This window comes from Cebidichthys violaceus, unplaced genomic scaffold (assembly GCF_023349555.1).
Source record: "Cebidichthys violaceus isolate CVI_PGR_0920_01 unplaced genomic scaffold, fCebVio1.0.p SCAF_9, whole genome shotgun sequence".
NCBI classification, from domain to species: domain Eukaryota; kingdom Metazoa; phylum Chordata; class Actinopteri; order Perciformes; family Stichaeidae; genus Cebidichthys; species Cebidichthys violaceus.
In genome coordinates this window covers 6,702,882-6,721,388 of record NW_027176975.1, presented here as the reverse complement: position 1 = coordinate 6,721,388, position 18,507 = coordinate 6,702,882, and the positions used below count along the sequence as shown (strand labels likewise).

Genomic DNA, 18,507 nt, shown 5'->3' with positions numbered 1-18,507 from the left:
ATATCTAACTTATTAGATGTTGATTTAAAATCAGTATGAATTTAACTTTCTTCTTCTCTAGAGTTTAATTTATATAGACTACACAAGCTTCAATAGACACATGTCCACACAGCAATAAAAAGACAGTTATGTTTTATGCACGGACTGCAGCAATAAGGCAACGTGCTCAGTATAGTTGCAGTTGTAGCATGAGGAATTATGTAAACAACAGAAAAATATCACAAACCTAAGGTACGTGCAGTTTAAACAGCAAACAAGCAAAGCCTCATTCTTGTGTTACAGACTGGCATACTGAACGCAACAATATTTACAATATGCAATAAAACAAAGCTGACAAGGTTGCATTGCAAATATGTAACTTATTACTTTCACAGGTTTAGCTACACTGTACCTATTATATGCAACGTGGCACCTTCAATATGCTGAATTATAAACAAGCATCATAGCCTCACAAACAAATTCATACAACTATTGCTCATGTGTAGCATTGCGGGAAACTTTTCACACGATGCGGTATTTTGTGCCATTGTAGCCGAACACGGAACTGATAAAGATATTTGTCTTTACTGTTTCAAATGTAGCGCACATTGATGAGCAGATACAAATGACACACAGAAACATCCCGACAGGCGCTGTGATTTTGAAGGAATGAAACTCCATTCATTTCCACTTTTCTCTTCCGTAATAAAGGAGCACAGAGACTGACTAATGTATGTTTGTAGAGTATAAAAAAATACATTAGTCAGTCTATATGATGTGTCCATATCGTTACACCAAACACACTCTGAAGCTTTTTCTTCTGCTAACTAGGCAATCACAGCCAGATTTTTTTTTTTACCTCAAAATCTAACTCTGTCCTCTTTAACTGATATCAAACACACACACACACACACACTGACAAAAAACACACTTTGACAAACACATAACACATAAACCATTAAAGACTAATTGAATCTAATTTATTTAGTTTTCTTGGAAAGAATCATTTAAGGCAGAACTTCCCTAAGCCCCTCCAATAAATGACACTCTCATACCGTTTTACTCTCTTTTCAAACACAATTAAAAAATAATATATAAATATATACACACTGCAAATGACATGCATATAAGGAGTTCATTTTGGAGCTCGATCTCAGGTCATTAGTAACCCACCATGACGCTGTGGAGTTGGAGGGTCCGCTGGCGACACACAGGCCCCTGGCCATTTATTCTATATTAAGTCTCTAATGGGCCCTCTCTCTCTCTCTCTCTCTCTCTCTCTCTCTCTCTCTCTCTCTCTCTCGCTCTCTCTCTCTCTCTCTCTCTCTCTCTCTCTCGCTTTCTCTCACTCCTGACACACAGCATGTAGGCACAGCGATGGTAAAATATGCACAGAAAGTCCGGTGCGCACACACAGACAAAGCCATTCAAATGAATGGTTATTTATTCGCTAAACGAGGATCTGGGTGTTTAATGTTCCTTGGACGTTAGGTAGTTTTCTGGGGGAGGCAGAGCCATACCCCTACGGCTACAGACATCATTTATTTTACACATAGCCTAATACCGCACGCTAGGCAGCCGCTGAGAAAAATGGGCTTTGGAAGTGAAAAGGAGATATAAAAGAAATAATGAATGATTTTTTTTTGGAGGCGGGGTAGTGGTGGTGATGGGAGGGGGGTGAATGCATTAGAAGTTGCAGCAGGGGGAAAAGCAAGGGGGTAAGCTTTAAGGCTTAAAGCACCTTCTGTGTGTGTGTGTGTGTGTGTGTGTGTGTGTGTGTGTGTGTGTGTGTGTGTGTGTGTGTGTGTGTGAAGAAGAAGAACGAGAGAGCACCACAGATAGAAAGATAGAAAAGTCTACACAAATATTCCACAATTGTGTATGTTTCAGTGTGTGTGTGTGTGTGTGTGTGTGTGTGTGTGTGTGTGTGTTGGATTTCAGGATATCAGTGGGTGGCAGGTGATACCTGGGTGTGTGTGAGGCTCTCAGGCCTCCATCTGCATCTCATCCAAATGCAGAACATCACAACATCAGAGGGGCTCCTCAACTTGCATAACAACACTTCCCCAAAATGACACAGCACCAATGTGATGTATCCAAAACAACAAAGCCATCAAATACTTTAAACTTTAAAAAATAAAAATAAATGTTTTATTCATTTATACATTTTTGTCAAAAATGTCAACATTTTTATCTCCCTCTCTTTTAAAACACTATGCAAGTTATCATGAGCTTCTTTGAAAACATCTAACAAAGGGAACTGGACGGTATTGAATCTGAATATAATTATATTTTTATAGTAAGTAATAAGTGTATTAATTGGTCAATATTTCTATGTCAGCACCCAAGCTTTAAGAATGCACACTTACATAGTTTGTCATGTCAGAAATATCTCATGAAATACATACTTTGAAGAGTTTCCATTTCATCGTTGCATGGAATGGACACATTTAAAATTAATTTAATAGAGTTATAAATTAGTTACAAATATTATTGACATAGAAATTGGTCTTTGAATCTGGAACTTTCCCAGTTAACATGATTCGTCGACTGAGCGTCAGGTAATACATCTTTATTGGGTTTTCTGCCTTGCTTAGCTGGGTTAAATGCACCCATAATTGAAGAAGGCCAGTATTTAACTATCCTCCAAATTCAGATCTTGTCACATTTCAAAAGAAATAAAAAAATCCCTGAATGTCATTGGTAAGTTGATTTATATTTATGTTTTAATTGAATGAACAGAAAATAAATGGAGTTCGCCATTTTAAGTTTTTTTCTAATGCTAAAAACTTACCTGCTTATATGTGGTGACTGAAGTGAGTGCTACTGTCATCTCTCCATCCGAAAACTCCTTCAGCTCCAGAGTCAGCAGCTGCTCCAAGTCTACATCCAGTCAGCACACACAAACAGACTAACAGTTATATAAAACACACACAAAATAATACAAAACAATTTCACAACAGACAGAAAAAAAACACAAGCATGAATACACTTTGCAGAAGTGAGAGGTAATTGAAAGGATGTTGTGATACAGGAATTATACAGAACTTTTAACAATCATGTGACCTGACTTGTGTGAGCAGCAGAGCACGGAGAGAGCTACGCACTGCACAGCCACAGAGCAATGCAAAGGAAGCATAGTTGATTGTTTTGGATTTGACAACTACAGATGTTTCCTATCAACTAGTTTTCACATCACCAAAGTATACCAATTTAGAATTTTCTCAGGTTGTAATGGTGCAACCTATTTTAGCAACTTACAACAGCTTACAAATAACTGGTGCAACTCAATTGCTACTTGCTACTGGGACACTTAAACGCAATGGGGCTCCATTATTTTAATTATTTACACTCAATGACAACTCAATATTTCTGCCATAAAAAGGTGTTTTTTAGTTGATTCTTCTCCGGTTGCTGTAATCTGTTATAAAAAGAGAGTACGATGAGGATGATAGATAACTGTATATTTATCTTCGTAATCAAGTTGCATGAAGGAACACAATGGTCTACATCATAGGTCAAGACACATTCCATACAATCCCAGAGAGAAGGGTTGCATGTCACCCCGTCTCTCTGTCTTCTTTGTATAAACTCTTTGGTGTTCAATTAAAGCCCAACTACTATGCCTGTCTTTATATGCACCTTGTCGCCTCGTCGCATCACGTTGACCTGCAGTGACATCACTGTATTGCTCCAAGGATCTCATGAGCTCCTCCAGTTGTGCTGGCTGTCGGCCATGTTTGACCCACAAAGCTTCACTTTGCAGCCGCAAGGCCTCTGTAGACACACAAGCACACAAATACATATGGGTGTGTCCAGGATACACACTCTGGCTCTTGTTCATAGTTCATATATGTTCAGTCTATGTTCAATAACAACATAACCAATTATGATCCATATTTGATCAGGTCTGCCTTTGAGAACCTAATCTACATGTCTTAACTTCCATTGTAATGCAAGTAATCAGCACAGCAGTTTGGTCGTAAGCCAGATATTTTTCTTGAGTCTCTGCTTTATTTAGTTAGTTAGATCATGTGAGCTACTTGTTGTTCAAATCTAAAAATTTGTATTCATCCTCCACCAAATATTTCCCATCGGTCTCATTATAGTCAAGACGACTCTAAAAAAAGCAGTTTGTTGAAAATGTACAGTACAACTATACATAGCACATTTACTGTGAATTAAAAAACACAATAAAACAATTGCACTTATCCTTTGGTAACATTTTTTTCGTCAGACAGAGTTCATGAGGATCAGGGTTTGAGCTAAGCTACTGGCCTCTTTAGGAATCAATGAACCTGATAATGCACTGTCTGAAGAGCTCTCACAAAGAAATACGAGAACTGGACTATATACATCACTCTCATGCTCTAATAATTTCTCACTCCATCCAGCTAAATTCACTTTTCTTTTATAGGACTATTCTCTGTCTGTCAGTCTTTCTGTACATCACTGTGAGAGACAGCAAAGAAGAAAAGCAGCAGAGCGTTATTGAACAGAGATCTGGCATGTCTCCTGCCCAACCTTTACACAGCTGCTTAACATCTTGAGTGACAACTTGAGTACCTGTTTGTAACTGACTTAAGAACACGCACACATGCGCTCGCACACACACACACACACACACACACACACACACAGTTTTGTTCTCTGCCACTATCTACCTTTTACTGTTTTCTCTGTTATCGGCTTGCCTTCTATTCATGTAAAACATTTACTGATATCTCTTTGATTTCTTGTAACAACTTTTCTTACTTTAGTGGAAAAAATATGACAACCTAATAAAACAAAAACAACACAACAGACTAAACTAAGTTACATAAAGAAGAGTCATATCACGGGACTCTGTGTGTCTTTCAGCACTCGTCCTTACTCGCACTCACCACCCCTCATCTCTCTCTTTCTCCATCTCTCCTGGTGGGTGTTAAGCGAGTCATGTCAGGGGATTTGTGTGTGTCCTCCTTCATCGCCCCATTACTCCCCCTGGGGGGCACCTGCGCCTCCCTCACCTCCAAGAGTCTCCCCCAGCGCTGCTCCGATGTGCTCCGCTGCCTCTTGAAGAATCTCCCCGGTGACTGTTGTCACCGCAGACGATGCGCCATCATCCCCTGCATCCTGCTGCCTGTCTTGATGGACCACTCGCAGGATGCTGGACTCCAAGGTGTGGTACTCAGAGCTAGGAGAGTGAGAAGATGGTGGTGAAGGAGATATAAATGGCAGCAGGGGAAGGAGCAACGATTGTGAGGCTTTTGCATAAATACATCTCCCAGTGGGTCATGAGTGATGAAATACAAACCCAAACATACTCTCAATCTCCTTTTTGCCTCCATAAATACAGACTTCTGAGCGAGAAGCCCACTGTGTCTGGATATATTAGTGGCCTTCGTGTGTGCTTCAGTGTGTACACACATTAATCAGTGTTGGCTCATTGAAACATAAAACTTTCTAAATTCACTGAACCCTCATTCAGGTTCAAGGTTTGGATTTCTTCACTGCTGTCTATCCATAAAACAGTTAAGATGAGCTGAAGTTATCTACACATTGACCTGGTTTTGTACCTTGACATGATGTGAGTGTATATGTGAATGTTTACCTATCTAGCAGTCCATCTCTCAGTAGTGTGAGTGAGAATTTTCCAGTGTGATGAAGCTTCACGAGGTCTACATCCTCTCTCCACAGCAGCGAGCTCTCACAAATTTTCACCCTCTGCAGATACCTCATCGTCTCCCCGGGCAACACAGCGTCACATTGCCGGCGGCTCAGCACAGGCACACACACTCCACCTGACGTTTCCTTCTGGAGCACACAATAAATCAAACCACACGTTTAAAACTGAACAAAAAAACAGCCTTTGAATCAATAGGCCTACGCTTTATTTGATTAAATACAAATTGAAAATATAAATGCAGTATTTTATGAGATTGTTGCATATACCGGTGCACCAAACATATAACATTAATTAAATCATACTTTGATTATCATATCTTAATGAGTAAAGGTATACTCTGCAACAATTCTCGCTTACTGGTTCTAAACACAACTTTCAAATTCCACCGTGGCCTCTTTGCTCCGCTTGTGTTTGGCTCTCCCCCCTCTCGATAAAACAGCTCAGTCAGTATTTGAACTGACCGCCCTGTCTGTGCACTTCAGTTGCTTGCTGCTCCCTGGTAACCGTAGGTAACCGGGCTACCCTCAGACCAAATAGGCACGCCTATAGGCAGGCCGGAGGAGACCCTCCAGCTGTTGTCCGCTACACTCTATTGTTGGCAGCGTTGTTCTGTGTAGGGAGTGTCGCCGACATATTTCCAGCATTAGTTCTCGAATGCAGACATCATTTCTGCTGGTGTTACTAGGGCTGTACCAATTATTCTAAGCTTCATTCATAATGTTGACATTACAATGATTATTATTAAAAATGTACGGAAAAATTCCATACAAAAGTTCGCCGTCTTACAATTTCTCCTCCCCCCTTCTCTCTCTCTCTCTCACACACACACACACACACACACACACACACACACACACACACACACACACACACAGTGAGCAATATCTGTAACTGTATCAGTCTTTACTCCAAAAGTCAGAATTTATTAACAATAGATAGATGTTTACATTTCAAACATACAAAATACAAAAAATATTCTGCTTCAATTTGTTGGCGTTTAGCCTTCACTGCTGTCATAAACTGTTTACTCTCCCACGCTTATCTGTAGTAATGGGGCAGCCTAGCAGCAATCTAACTGCACCGTAAATTACTGTTATATTACCACAATAACACAAAAACAGACTCATACTAACATATTGTTACTTTTTTTGATAACACTACAGCATAGAGAAAGCCAGAGAAAAAGAGAAGGGGAGAGAAGCAAAATTCATAACAGGCATTGCATAATAAGAACAGTCGTTCTGTTATTGTGGCCAACTAATGTTGTGTTGAAAGATAAACTCTACATATCGCCCAAACCTAATTGAGAGGGATTACTTTTGTATGAGACTATAGCTTGTTTTTCAGCAAAACGCTGCATAGTATACCTTTAGGGATCCTATGTGTTACCACTATAGTGAAAATATCTTTATGTTTCCAGTGAAACAAAAGGAAAGTGGATCAAACTTGGGAGAAGTTGAGTGGAACAGAAGAATCTCTAGGGTCTGAAAGGCATTTTCTTAGTCGATCATGTTTAACCTTCTGTGTTGCATTTTGTTTGATAGCCTACTGCCACTCTACCATTTAAGCATATCATTTCTCTCTTAGGTTGTACTGAATGCCAGCCGCTTTTTATTCTTATGTATTTACATGAGCATCAAGATAAAACCATAACAATATTTTCAAATGATTGATACTCTGATGACAGATAATAGTGCAAAAAAAGTAGATGAAACATGAAACAACGACACAATTCAAACAACAATGTGTAACTACGGATGTGTTTGCTAACTTGATAGACTCAAACCACACATTATGAATACTAAATATGATATGAGTGTGCCTTTAATGGACACTATTCTCCCACAATGCAATGCACAAAGGAAATCGAGGAGCTACTCATAGCCGGAAAAATAATGAATTGAGGTGTGAAACAGCTCCAATAATATCTGGGAAAACAATGGAATAACTATTAAAGTTTAAGAAAAATAATTTGTTGTATTTATGAAGTTTAATTGGCTGTGACATTCCAAAGTCACAATTTGATGTTTGATGTTTCATTTCCTGTGAGTATAAAAGGGTTTAGTATGAGAATGGATAAGTAGAGTTGGCTCAACTTTCAGGTGCCTATGTGGCCTTTAAACTTGAATATTTCAACTTAACCCATCAGGAAAATGTTTGGTTTTCACATGTTTTTAAGTATAAAAGACATCCACACAAACAGACAGAATTCATATTACCTGGCTGAGGTGTAGTGCTATGCACAGTGTTGCGGCCACAGTGTCAACATCTGGCTCCGGTCCGCCTAAAACAGCATGGATGGGATCCTCTAATGCTTCTGCCTGTAAACACACAAACATACAAAGGTTTTGTGGGCTTCTTCATTACTAAATATGCCTGACACGACATCATTCAGTGATACTTCATCTATTTGTTTTACAACATCTAACAAAGGAAGCAGGAAAACAGCACTGTACATCATTATTTGATTTGATAGCTGATGTAACTTGAGCCAGCATGACTGTGTTAGATGACTGCAGCATTTTGAAACCAACAATATGCATTAATAATGAAATGGTGCTGTAAGGTTTAGCTCATGCTTGAAAGAGGATAATACTTAATGTGCACTAGACTAGAGGCAAAATCAGTTGTAACAGCGAGGCAACGGTCTAAATTAGCGAGAGAAACATTTTCACTGCTAACTCACAGTAACACACTGTAACAGAGAAGTGATGACTTCCATTAATTTCACTAAACAATGCAGACAAACACTCCTCATTTAGGTTAAGTAGACATTAATGACAGATCCATTACAGAGATTAAGCATTCATCTCCGGGTGAAAAGGCATAAAATTAAGTTTCTCCCCTCACTTATTGACTGGGACTCTTGGTATTACATTTTAATAAGGCATTCCAGCATTGGTATTTAAATACAGGTATTTACAGAGTTACATACATGGGGGCACACATCCAAAAGTCAGGTCTCTGGACATTCAACATTTTGCTTTGTGAGAAAAATAAATCCAAACACCCTAATAGAAACTATAAGGCTTCCTCTTAAATGGCATGCATCCTCATTCAATACATCTACTGAAAGTGAAAGAAAACAGTGCAATCATTTTTGGTAATTGGGATCGAAATCACACTGAGCCATCCCCATTATGCACTTGCACTGGGTGTTCTGTGACAATCTGTAATGTTTTATCTTATACAGATAAGCTGACTCACCACTAGTACAAGCCTGCCCTGCAGCCTGCACCATTAATCAAATAGCAAAATGTGGATACAATGAAAATCCTGTCTATCTGGAACTCATCTTAATGGGCTTGTATGCTCTGAGAGGGGGAGAGGGGGTTGGATTTTACAAAAACAAAGACCGGCAGGAAGCTTTGGTTATTCGTGTTTCCTGACTCGATTTTTGCGCAAACTGGCAACCTTACGGTCACAAGTTCAGTTGTGTATCCTCTGAGCATCTTCCAACCTTGGCTAACAGATAAACTGGCTTAGTCGCCTTGACAAAATAACTTAGATAGAAGTCCATCAGGACTGTCTGAGTGGGTATTTGAAGTGGCATCTCTATACACAGTTTGATATACCCTCTTAACATGATTCAGCAAAGTTATTTAGGAATGGTCCAGTATGCTGCTAACAGTTCACTGAACAATACAAGTTGTACACTTGGTTTACCGGTGACTAAACAGCTTTCCCTTGTGTAAAATCTGCAGCTGGCTAGAGGTTATCGAATGACAATGCATTGTGAGTTAGTTACGAGCCAATTCCTTGAGATGCTTTGGAACTAAAAACAAAGAAGACTAAATGTTCACTGTGATGGATTGACTGTTTACAATATTAATGAAAGTGAATGGCTGCCAGTCTACAAAATGTATGGTGTGCTTTGGAAAACGGTCCACTGTAATGTAAATGTGTAAAATATTCAAAGCATTGGTCTTTTGAGCCCCATCAACTGCAACTTTTATTTAATTTAGTAATCCCGCTTTCTCCAATATCCCCATCGAAACCTAGCTCTTGCTTTGTTGACATGGCAAATATATAATTGAGATGATTTAAGGGAGCTTAATGCTGTAGATAGAACATAAAGCACAGTTAATTATGCATACGGAATGGAGTTGGTGTCTTGTTTCTGTATATTAGGACTCACCAGATTCATAGGGCCAGATGGATAAATGAAATGAGAGACCAAAGCACAGAGAGGGAAGGGAAGTTAGACAGGTCAGAGACTGCTGATTAGACCTACCTAGACCCTACACCGCCCCAATCAGACAGAGTGAATTTTGTTCGCAGTCGCACTCACAGCTGAATGAAGCACTCTTCTTTAAGGTGTAAGATATAAATACAGTGGCAAGCTTCAGGATGAGCACCCCTCTCTCTGGAAAGGACACTTAAAATAAATATCAGAATCAAAATGCTTTATTGATCCTCGGAGGTAAATTGGGTTACTGCTCCCATTCTAGAATAGAAATATATAACATAGAGAAATGACAAGAAAACAGAAATAAGAAATAAGTATTATACTACAACATAATGACACGCATATGAAAAAGATATATAAGAAATATATGAATTATGTATACTACAATGTATAACAAATAATAATGCTGAAATGATATTATCAAATCTCAATCTCAATCTCAATGTCTATCTCAGTTTGAGCAGTTCAGGACTAAATATTTGTCCAGGTGGTCCCGCGGAACCATTTCTACAGAGCATGTTCCACACAAAACAGCGTTGCATGTGGTCAGTAAGGGCGGTTGGTTAAGCCGGCACCAATACAGACTCACTGTAAAAGGGTTTCATAACCCATTACCACTTCCCTCTAATTGGTTTTAGACAGCACTTGAAAAAGGAGGCTGACATATAGGGACTATGTGCAGCAGACCGATAAGTGAGGTATGTAAAGGTGGTGGAGGAACAAGGAACAGGAAAAAATTGTGGATAGACAGGTTAAAAATGTGATAGGGAGAAGAAAGAAGAAATTAGATAACAGTCGGTGAAGATGAGAGGCAAAGAAGTGGAAAGGGAGAGAGAAAATACTGTGAAGAGGAAAGAGGAGAAGGGGTGTGAGAGGGAGAGAAACGGAGAGGGGGAGGACTGCAGCCAGTCCCTTCATAGGAGAGAGAGAGAAGGAGAATAAATCAATACTAGAGCCAGAGAAAGGAAGCCATGCATTAGCAGGAGAAAAGGCCACTCAGTGTCTGTTCTGCTGCAGAGCGAGGACATAGGTGTGTGTTTGTGTGTGTGTGTATGTGTGAGTATGTGTGTGTGTGCACGAGCAGAGCATGCGTCGGCCATCTGATATCCTTCAATCTGAGTGCTCTATCCCCCTGTCCCAACACATTCAAGTCCATTCCTCTCCTCTCCTCTCCTCTCCTCTCCTCTCCTCTCCTCTCCTCTCCTCTCCTCTCGCTGGGCCAGGTTTGGAATATATTATGAATCTCCTTTAGATGCCCTGCCGCCTCAATTTGTATTTTAAGCCAAATATTAGTCAAAGATGAGGCGATTTACTCAGTGCATTAAATCTGTGGGGCTTTTAAATACAACCTTTGAATACATTCAGAAACAGTAAGCGTTTACATGGTGTTTGCAACCATAGGAGCAACCGGAGCCTTACCAAGCACATTAAATTGAAGTCAAGGAAACACTGAGAACAAGTCACCAGTCCATCATACACAAACATCTCGATCATATCATATACATATAATTATATCTATTGGAGTGTTGTTGTCGTCTGAACTGAAGCAGAAACCCCGTTAACCCAGGCAGAATACAGAAACACACAGAAAGGACCTGGCCTGAGAATGACAAGTTCTTCTTGCTGTGTCAGCCACGGAGCCACAAGGCCACTATTAACATCATATACATACACACACAGGGCTCTCACAATATTAGATTTTCACTACACAATTATCATCAAATTCATATTTAACTTTGATCACTGTGCGTTTTGTCTTCTTTTTTGGCAAATAAATTACACTCAAAATACGAGTCTGGAGGTGTAGAGAGTCTGTAACCATAATATTATATAGGATGCGCTGAATTTGCTGAAACACATTCTCACATGCCAACTGTCATTAATGTGATATAAATATATAATTTAAAAATATCACGGTTATCGTCACTACCAGTAAATTGTGACACGCCTATACACACATTTACATTCTTTGTGAATTTCTCATTACAGCTAATGTGTGCCTTGCAGTATAATTTACACTATTTGTATTAGAAAAAATAATAAAACACTTAGTGAATCAACTATTATTTGTTGTTTTACGAAGCATTTATTGTGATAAACATGGTTTGAAAATTACCTATTCTTTTTGACACTTCTGAAATGATAACATTTTGGTAATAAAATGAAAGCTAAGCCATAATCAAAGTGGTCCTAAATATGTTTTGAGGTGTGTGTGTGTGTGTGTGTGTGTGTGTGTGTGGGTGTGGGTGTATTAATGTGCAGACTGAGAAGGGCAGATGGTGGAAGTCCACTCAGCACATGCCAATGCCAAATGATGGGAGGGTGAAGGAGGGAGAGCTGTGGAGCTATACGGAGAAAAACTGAGTGAGAAAGAAAGATAGGTTCAGTAGCACTAAGAGCCAAGCCAATTAGAGGGATGGATGTTCTGGACGGTGGCCACACAGAGAGTAGAGAGAGAGGGAGGATGATAGACAGTGGTCAGCAAAATAGCAAATTATCAAAGTTTATATTGGAGAGCTGAAAGACAGATAAAGTGTGTCTGTGTGCACAAGTGTGTGTGTGTGTGTGTGTGTGTGTGTGTGTGTGTGTGTGCATGACAGAGAAATGTTTGATAATCATGGCATGTGTTACACTTTATCTGCAACCTCCATGACACTCATCAGTTGCCCTCCTTATCACTCAATTGCCCTGCTGTGCTCTGATCTGCGGATTTGCTTCTTTGATCTTCTCTTTAGCTTTCCCCTAAGTTTGTGTAAAGTACATCCCAGATAAAAGCTCTTATCCGCTTTAAATTTAATTTCAGACAGGCTGTTCATATGCACGTTTGTATTGTGCCGACAGACACCTGTTTAGATGAATAAACTGCATATTCTCAATACTGTAGCATGGCTGAAAATATAATTAATTTAAATATTAATTCATTATCGTTATTATTTCAACCGCGTAGGAAATGTGACAATAGCATATTGATGTACACATCAACATATTTTCTCCCGTATCCTTTTAACTAAAAATCATTTTTTCATGTTCATTATATGCTATTATAGAATTTCCCAACTTCATATGCATGTTTTACTATCATGTATTGCTGAATCAGCTTTTGAACACATGAACACCATTACCGATATGTTATCACTAATGGCCAGGAAATGTATAGTTTGGACTTTAGCATGCCCAGACAATATATGTAACGCCCTGTGAGCGATTGCACATACACAATCGTTATCTGCTGATGAACAAATCGTGTGATATGATGGAAAGCTCCTAGACTGTTTTGTCAACTGTTGTTTGAAATGTCAAGAATGAATGCTATGATCAAAAGCTCCAGAACAGCTGCTACATGGGCCGTAAAGGTTCTCTAAACGATATTCAAAGTATGATGTAGAAGCAAATAACTGTTATCTATGTAGAGATATCGTGGAGAAATGTCTAATTGAGCAGAGAGTGAAGTTACTCTCCCTCTGTGTGTGTTGTAATCCGAGCGTCTTTATGCTTTGTTGACATAGCCGGGCGTTTTTAGTGCATGTGGCTGTCGCTCTGCACTGCGCTCATTTAACAGTTACAGCTGATAACGACGTCCCAACCCAAGCCATCACCGGGGAAGGTTAGCACCTGGCCTCTTGTTCCCCCTCAGGTAAACACTGCTAGCTCTGTCTGCACTGTTTGTGCTATTAGCACCGTTAGCTTCTAGCCACCGCCTCAGCCGTCGCCATGTTGAGAGCCATGCGGAGGGACCTAGATATGCTCTGAACTTCATATTGAGCACCTTAAGGGTGAGATTGTTTTGTCAACCATGTGGATTAGGTTGGGATTTTAAATTTTAAAAAAATAAATTTGCAATCTTTTAAAAAATCTGTAAATCACATGAATATTTGCCACATCAGATTGTGGGTATATGTATGTGTTTGAGCTTTCCCATCCCCTTTGTAATACATGAAAAACAACACCAAATTGACTGAATAACCAAAACAGCAAAATGATTACTATTAATAAGTCACTATACAATAGTGTGTATGTCCTCTTAAGAGGCTGTCAGGAATTCTGATCAGTTCCTGACATTGACAGGTGCCTGGACATTAAATGTAAAACACAAGGTATTTAACTCAGCCAATATAATATAAATGCCTAAAGTGCAGCAGTGCCAATATCAACTGGGCACTGAGTCTTCACAAATACTCTTTGGAGTAGTTAAGAATAAATATATTCACAGCTCAAAACCTTTGAAAGATACCACCATGGACATGCACTGCAACTGATAATATGGTCATGTCTTTTGAACAAGCACATAGAGAGAACACTTTCACAGCAGGATGGCCTCAAGGCATGTACATCATCCATGAAAGGATCCCTGATGGGAACGCCTGTGCAAGTGTTGCAGGGCTCCCCTGACAGTCTAAATGTACACTATAGCCAAGACTGTATGTAGAAAATGTAAAAAGACTTAAACCCCATACCTACAATCTATCACAATATGCTAATATGTATGCCCCGAAGGCTCCACAGTCATTTAGTCTATATAAATTACGTTGTTTAGTATTTGCATGAGGCTTTTTTTATGTGTGAACTATATTCAGTCCTGGATCAAATGCAAATCATGAGTCAGTATCTGCAGAGCAACCAGATAGCAGGAAAGGAAGGACAGCCTCTGGCTAAACTTGTTGATGTCACGCCTCCCCCTCATTCAAATTCACACACTGCTGTTCCTGTAAACACAACGAGCTTATTGTATGGGGCCAAACACGCCTTCCTCTCGCCTGTACTGTCGTATCGTCGATCTACAGGTGCTTGGGGGACCGAAGGGACGTGAGAGGCTTTTCCCGTGCGCTTTTTCAGCAACAGGAACGCAGCCTGTAGCACAGCAGTGTTAGCCTCCCCGTCATGGTCTTATTCATTACACCCACAACCTGGTGTTAACGCCACTGAAGGCTCTCAACTCACCCCGAGTCTGCTCTGGACCCTCCGCAGATACTCTTCCATGTTGGCCTGCGTCGCTACGGCGTCGCTGCAGATTTCTCCATAGACCAAGTTTCGGCAATAATGCTGCTGATGCGTGCGTGCGTGTTAGCGCGTGTTTTTTTTTTTTTTCTCTCCGCTTCCGAGTCCCCCCGCTGCGCTCGCACTGCAGCACTCTGTGCTGCCGAGTGTACCGTCAGTCCTCCCCTTCTCTACGGGGTGAACCCACAACACCGAGCAGTGGGTGTGACGGCAGGAAGAGGAGATCCGACGGAGGCGCGCTCGGTGATTCAACCGCGCTCCCTGCGGTAGGGAGCCCCCCCAACCGTCCCCAACACACCCACCCACACACACACACACACACACACACACACACACACACACACACACACACACACACACACACACACACACCTATCCTATACCGTACATATACACTAAGCGTCCAGTCCACCAACGAAAAATACGTAGTGAATGATCGATATGGCGCTCCAGCACCACGGACAGCACATAGTCACTGCCAGTGGCTGTAGTGTTGATTTCAGCTCCTTAGGTGAACAGAAACATATACTTATTTTTGGTGTGCCGCAATTTTCCTACATTTTTCCATTTTTGCCGCAATGTGATCAAACAACTGCCAGAATCAAAGAACACTGCAATGCCTTTCTGGATTGTGCGTGCGTGTGTGTGTGTGGGTGGGTGAGTGGGTGTGCGTGTGCGTGTGACAGGAAGCACTTTAATTAATCTGAAAGATGACCTGTTAGTAACAACCTGAGAAAATAGAGAACACACAAAGACGGAAGCGCTCTCTCTCTCTCTCACACACACACACACACACACACACGCACACACACACACACACACACACACACACACACACACACACACACACACACACACAGCCTCCTCTGAAACTTTAATATTTAAAATGGACAAGACATTTATCATTGGGTCAGGGTGCCACTGGATTTATCTTATCTTATATTGTAGTTCTCTCTCTCTCTCTCTCTCTCTCTCTCTCTCTCTCTCTCTCTCTCTCTCTCTCTCTCTGTCTGTCTGTCTGTCTGTCTGTCTGTCTGTCTGTCTGTCTGTCTGTCTGTCTGTCCGTCCGTCCGTCCGTCCGTCCGTCCGTCTATCTATCTATCTATCTATCTATCTATCTATCTATCTATCTATCTATCTGTCTATCTGTCCATCTGTCTGTCTGTCTTATATACCGCAATCCTCTTACTATATGCTGCCTAGCATTTAGGTGCATTCTGAAAGTTATTTATCATGTGCATGGCCGAAATCAACCAGCAAACATTTGTTGAGCCCCTATACTGACCCCCCACTCACCACCCTCTGTGCATCACACACCCTGGGTTTCCATGTTTCATTTAGTTTGTGATATTTAGATTGAACACAACTTCATTTTGGAACTTCACCACAATTTAAACTAAAATGTATAAAAGTTTTTAAAAAAGGTCCCCTTTACAAGACAGGGTCACAACCTGTCGATAATAAACACAGGACCTGCCTTTTGCAGTTACAGTATCACATTTCCAAAACCTATACTGACATGAAATGAACCTGGAGCTCTTGGGCCACCTGGAGGTCTGGTACACCTGGATGGTAGCTTGCCTTGCCACGTTGGTAATCCAGCCTTATCTTGTCATTTGTCAGCCTTGAAGGGAACTATGCAAGTTTTGGATTGACTCCTAGTATAGGGGCCCTGGAAAAAGAACAGAAGAAAGATATTAATCACAAAGTCAGTAAAGATAACGATTTTTTTATAAAAGGACTCAAACACATGCATTTGTATAACTGTGTGTGTGTGTGTGTGTGTGTGTGTGTGTGTGTGTGTGTGTGTGTGTGTGTGTGTGTGTGTGTGTGTGTGTGTGTGTGTGTGTGTGTGTGTACACTTTCACTGTTCCTGTCAATGGCTTTTTAGTTCTCTCTTATTACTGCAGTAGACAAAAGATGTTGGGAGTTCCCATGTGTGGTGAAAGCAGTGATACCGTGGTTTTACAGTAATGGAGGCTGTGTTATTGTAGTATCAGTGTGGGGAGCCCAAAGGTTCTTGTACCATTTCAGACCATTTCCGGTTCAGATTTTCGGAAATATCTATCTATAAATATCAATATGTATATATATGTATATACATATATATATATATATATATATATATATATATATATATACATATATATATACATATATGTATATATATATATATATATGTATATATATATATATATATATATACGTATATATAAGTATATATATGTATATATATATATATATATATATATATATATATGTATATATATAAATATATAATAACTGAAGAAGGTTTTCTTTTGAGAAGTGAAGTGAGCTTCTTTATTTCTTTATGGATTCTCATCTTGATGAGTGGTTGCTGTGAATAAAGCAGCTAACAGCAACTGGCAGCTGATGGGAGGGTACAGACGTCAGTATGGTCACTGCGTGAAGTTGTATCAGGGCTATAGTGGATAACCCTTTCCTGCAGTAAGAATAACAGTCTGTGAAAGCAGAAGAGCCATATGGACACATGTTTATTAAAACTTTACAAGGAAATCTGCTCCAGGTTTGCTATTGTGGCCAACAAAAGATAAGAGGGCCTTAGTATGAATAGGCATATGAGAGAAGGTTCAGTTAAGTAGTTGGTTTATAAGCATGTTGTAAGTATAGGCTATAAATCCTTATGTGAGGGCTGTATTCAGTGAGAACACAAGTAATGTGAAAGACATATAGACAAGTTAGTGGGCCAGAAAAGGTATGGAAGGGAAAACTAGAGTCTCTGACCCTTCATGTCCCCTTAAAATGACTCACAGCTTATCAAATAAACAGCTAAACAGATAGTAGCCATCCTCAAGGAAGGACATGTGACTTATGGTGTGAAAGCTAAAATTGCTCTGAATTCTTTTTATTAAAAAAAACCGTATACTGATAAGTTGGATCCAGTATTTTGCTTGTTGGTGACGTGTGTGTATGTGTGTGTGTGTATGTGTGTGTGTGTGTGTGTATGTGTGTGTGTGTGTGTGTGTGTGTGTGTGTGTGTGTGTGTGTGTGTGTGTGTGTGTGTGTGTGTGTGTGTGTGTAATGGCAGGAATTACGGTAATGTTGGGAAAGACAGACCGAGAGAAAGTGAGCAGATGAGCAAGCAGGACTGAAGTAATAATCACTGTCCAGCCCAAAGGTTCATAAAGCACACTGTTGATGCTCAGGTCTTGCCTGTAAAGCCTATCTGCAGTGGCGTTAGTGTGTTTTTTTCAGTGCCTAAATAACAACAAAAACTTTCAAATTAATAAAGAAAGTAACAATACAAAAAATGTTATGTGTTTTTTTTTAAATAATGCACATTTGATTTTCAGGTTTATTATTTGTTGTCATTTTCAACTAGATGTTGAAAGTGTCCAGATCACAGTTAGGAAATGCTACTGCGAACCCTGCAAAATTAAAATGAGTTTATTCACATCTGTGTATGAAATTTCCTGAAAAAGTATTTGTACCCTCAGTATTTTGACAAAATGAAAGGAACACTTTACAATTCAGTGCAGTTCAACATAGCAGTACCACAAACTGCAGTTGCTGATTACTGTACTGATTTGGATTTAATTGTATTGTTAGACTTTCCTGATATTATTTCCACCCCTTTCACATTACCATTTACAATATGTTATGACCAGACATGCATAGATTATTTTTTAAATGT

At 39.9% G+C, this 18,507-nt stretch overlaps 1 protein-coding gene across 8 annotated transcripts in view; it reads right to left on the bottom strand.

Moving 5' to 3' along the window:
• Positions 1-15,071, bottom strand: part of LOC137866968 (serine-rich adhesin for platelets-like) — a 39,930-nt gene extending 24,859 nt beyond the window's left edge. For all 8 annotated transcript variants that reach the window (XM_068703288.1, XM_068703293.1, XM_068703294.1 and 5 more), the window contains exons 1-6: positions 14,775-15,071; positions 7,867-7,968; positions 5,573-5,775; positions 4,989-5,155; positions 3,622-3,756; positions 2,774-2,862 (exon numbers count right to left, since the gene is read on the bottom strand). In XM_068703288.1, the coding sequence (XP_068559389.1) occupies positions 2,774-2,862; positions 3,622-3,756; positions 4,989-5,155; positions 5,573-5,775; positions 7,867-7,968; positions 14,775-14,813 (735 nt within the window). In that variant the 5' untranslated portion in view covers positions 14,814-15,071. The remainder of the gene's footprint in view (positions 1-2,773; positions 2,863-3,621; positions 3,757-4,988; positions 5,156-5,572; positions 5,776-7,866; positions 7,969-14,774) is intronic.
• Positions 15,072-18,507: the final 3,436 nt, after the last annotated feature.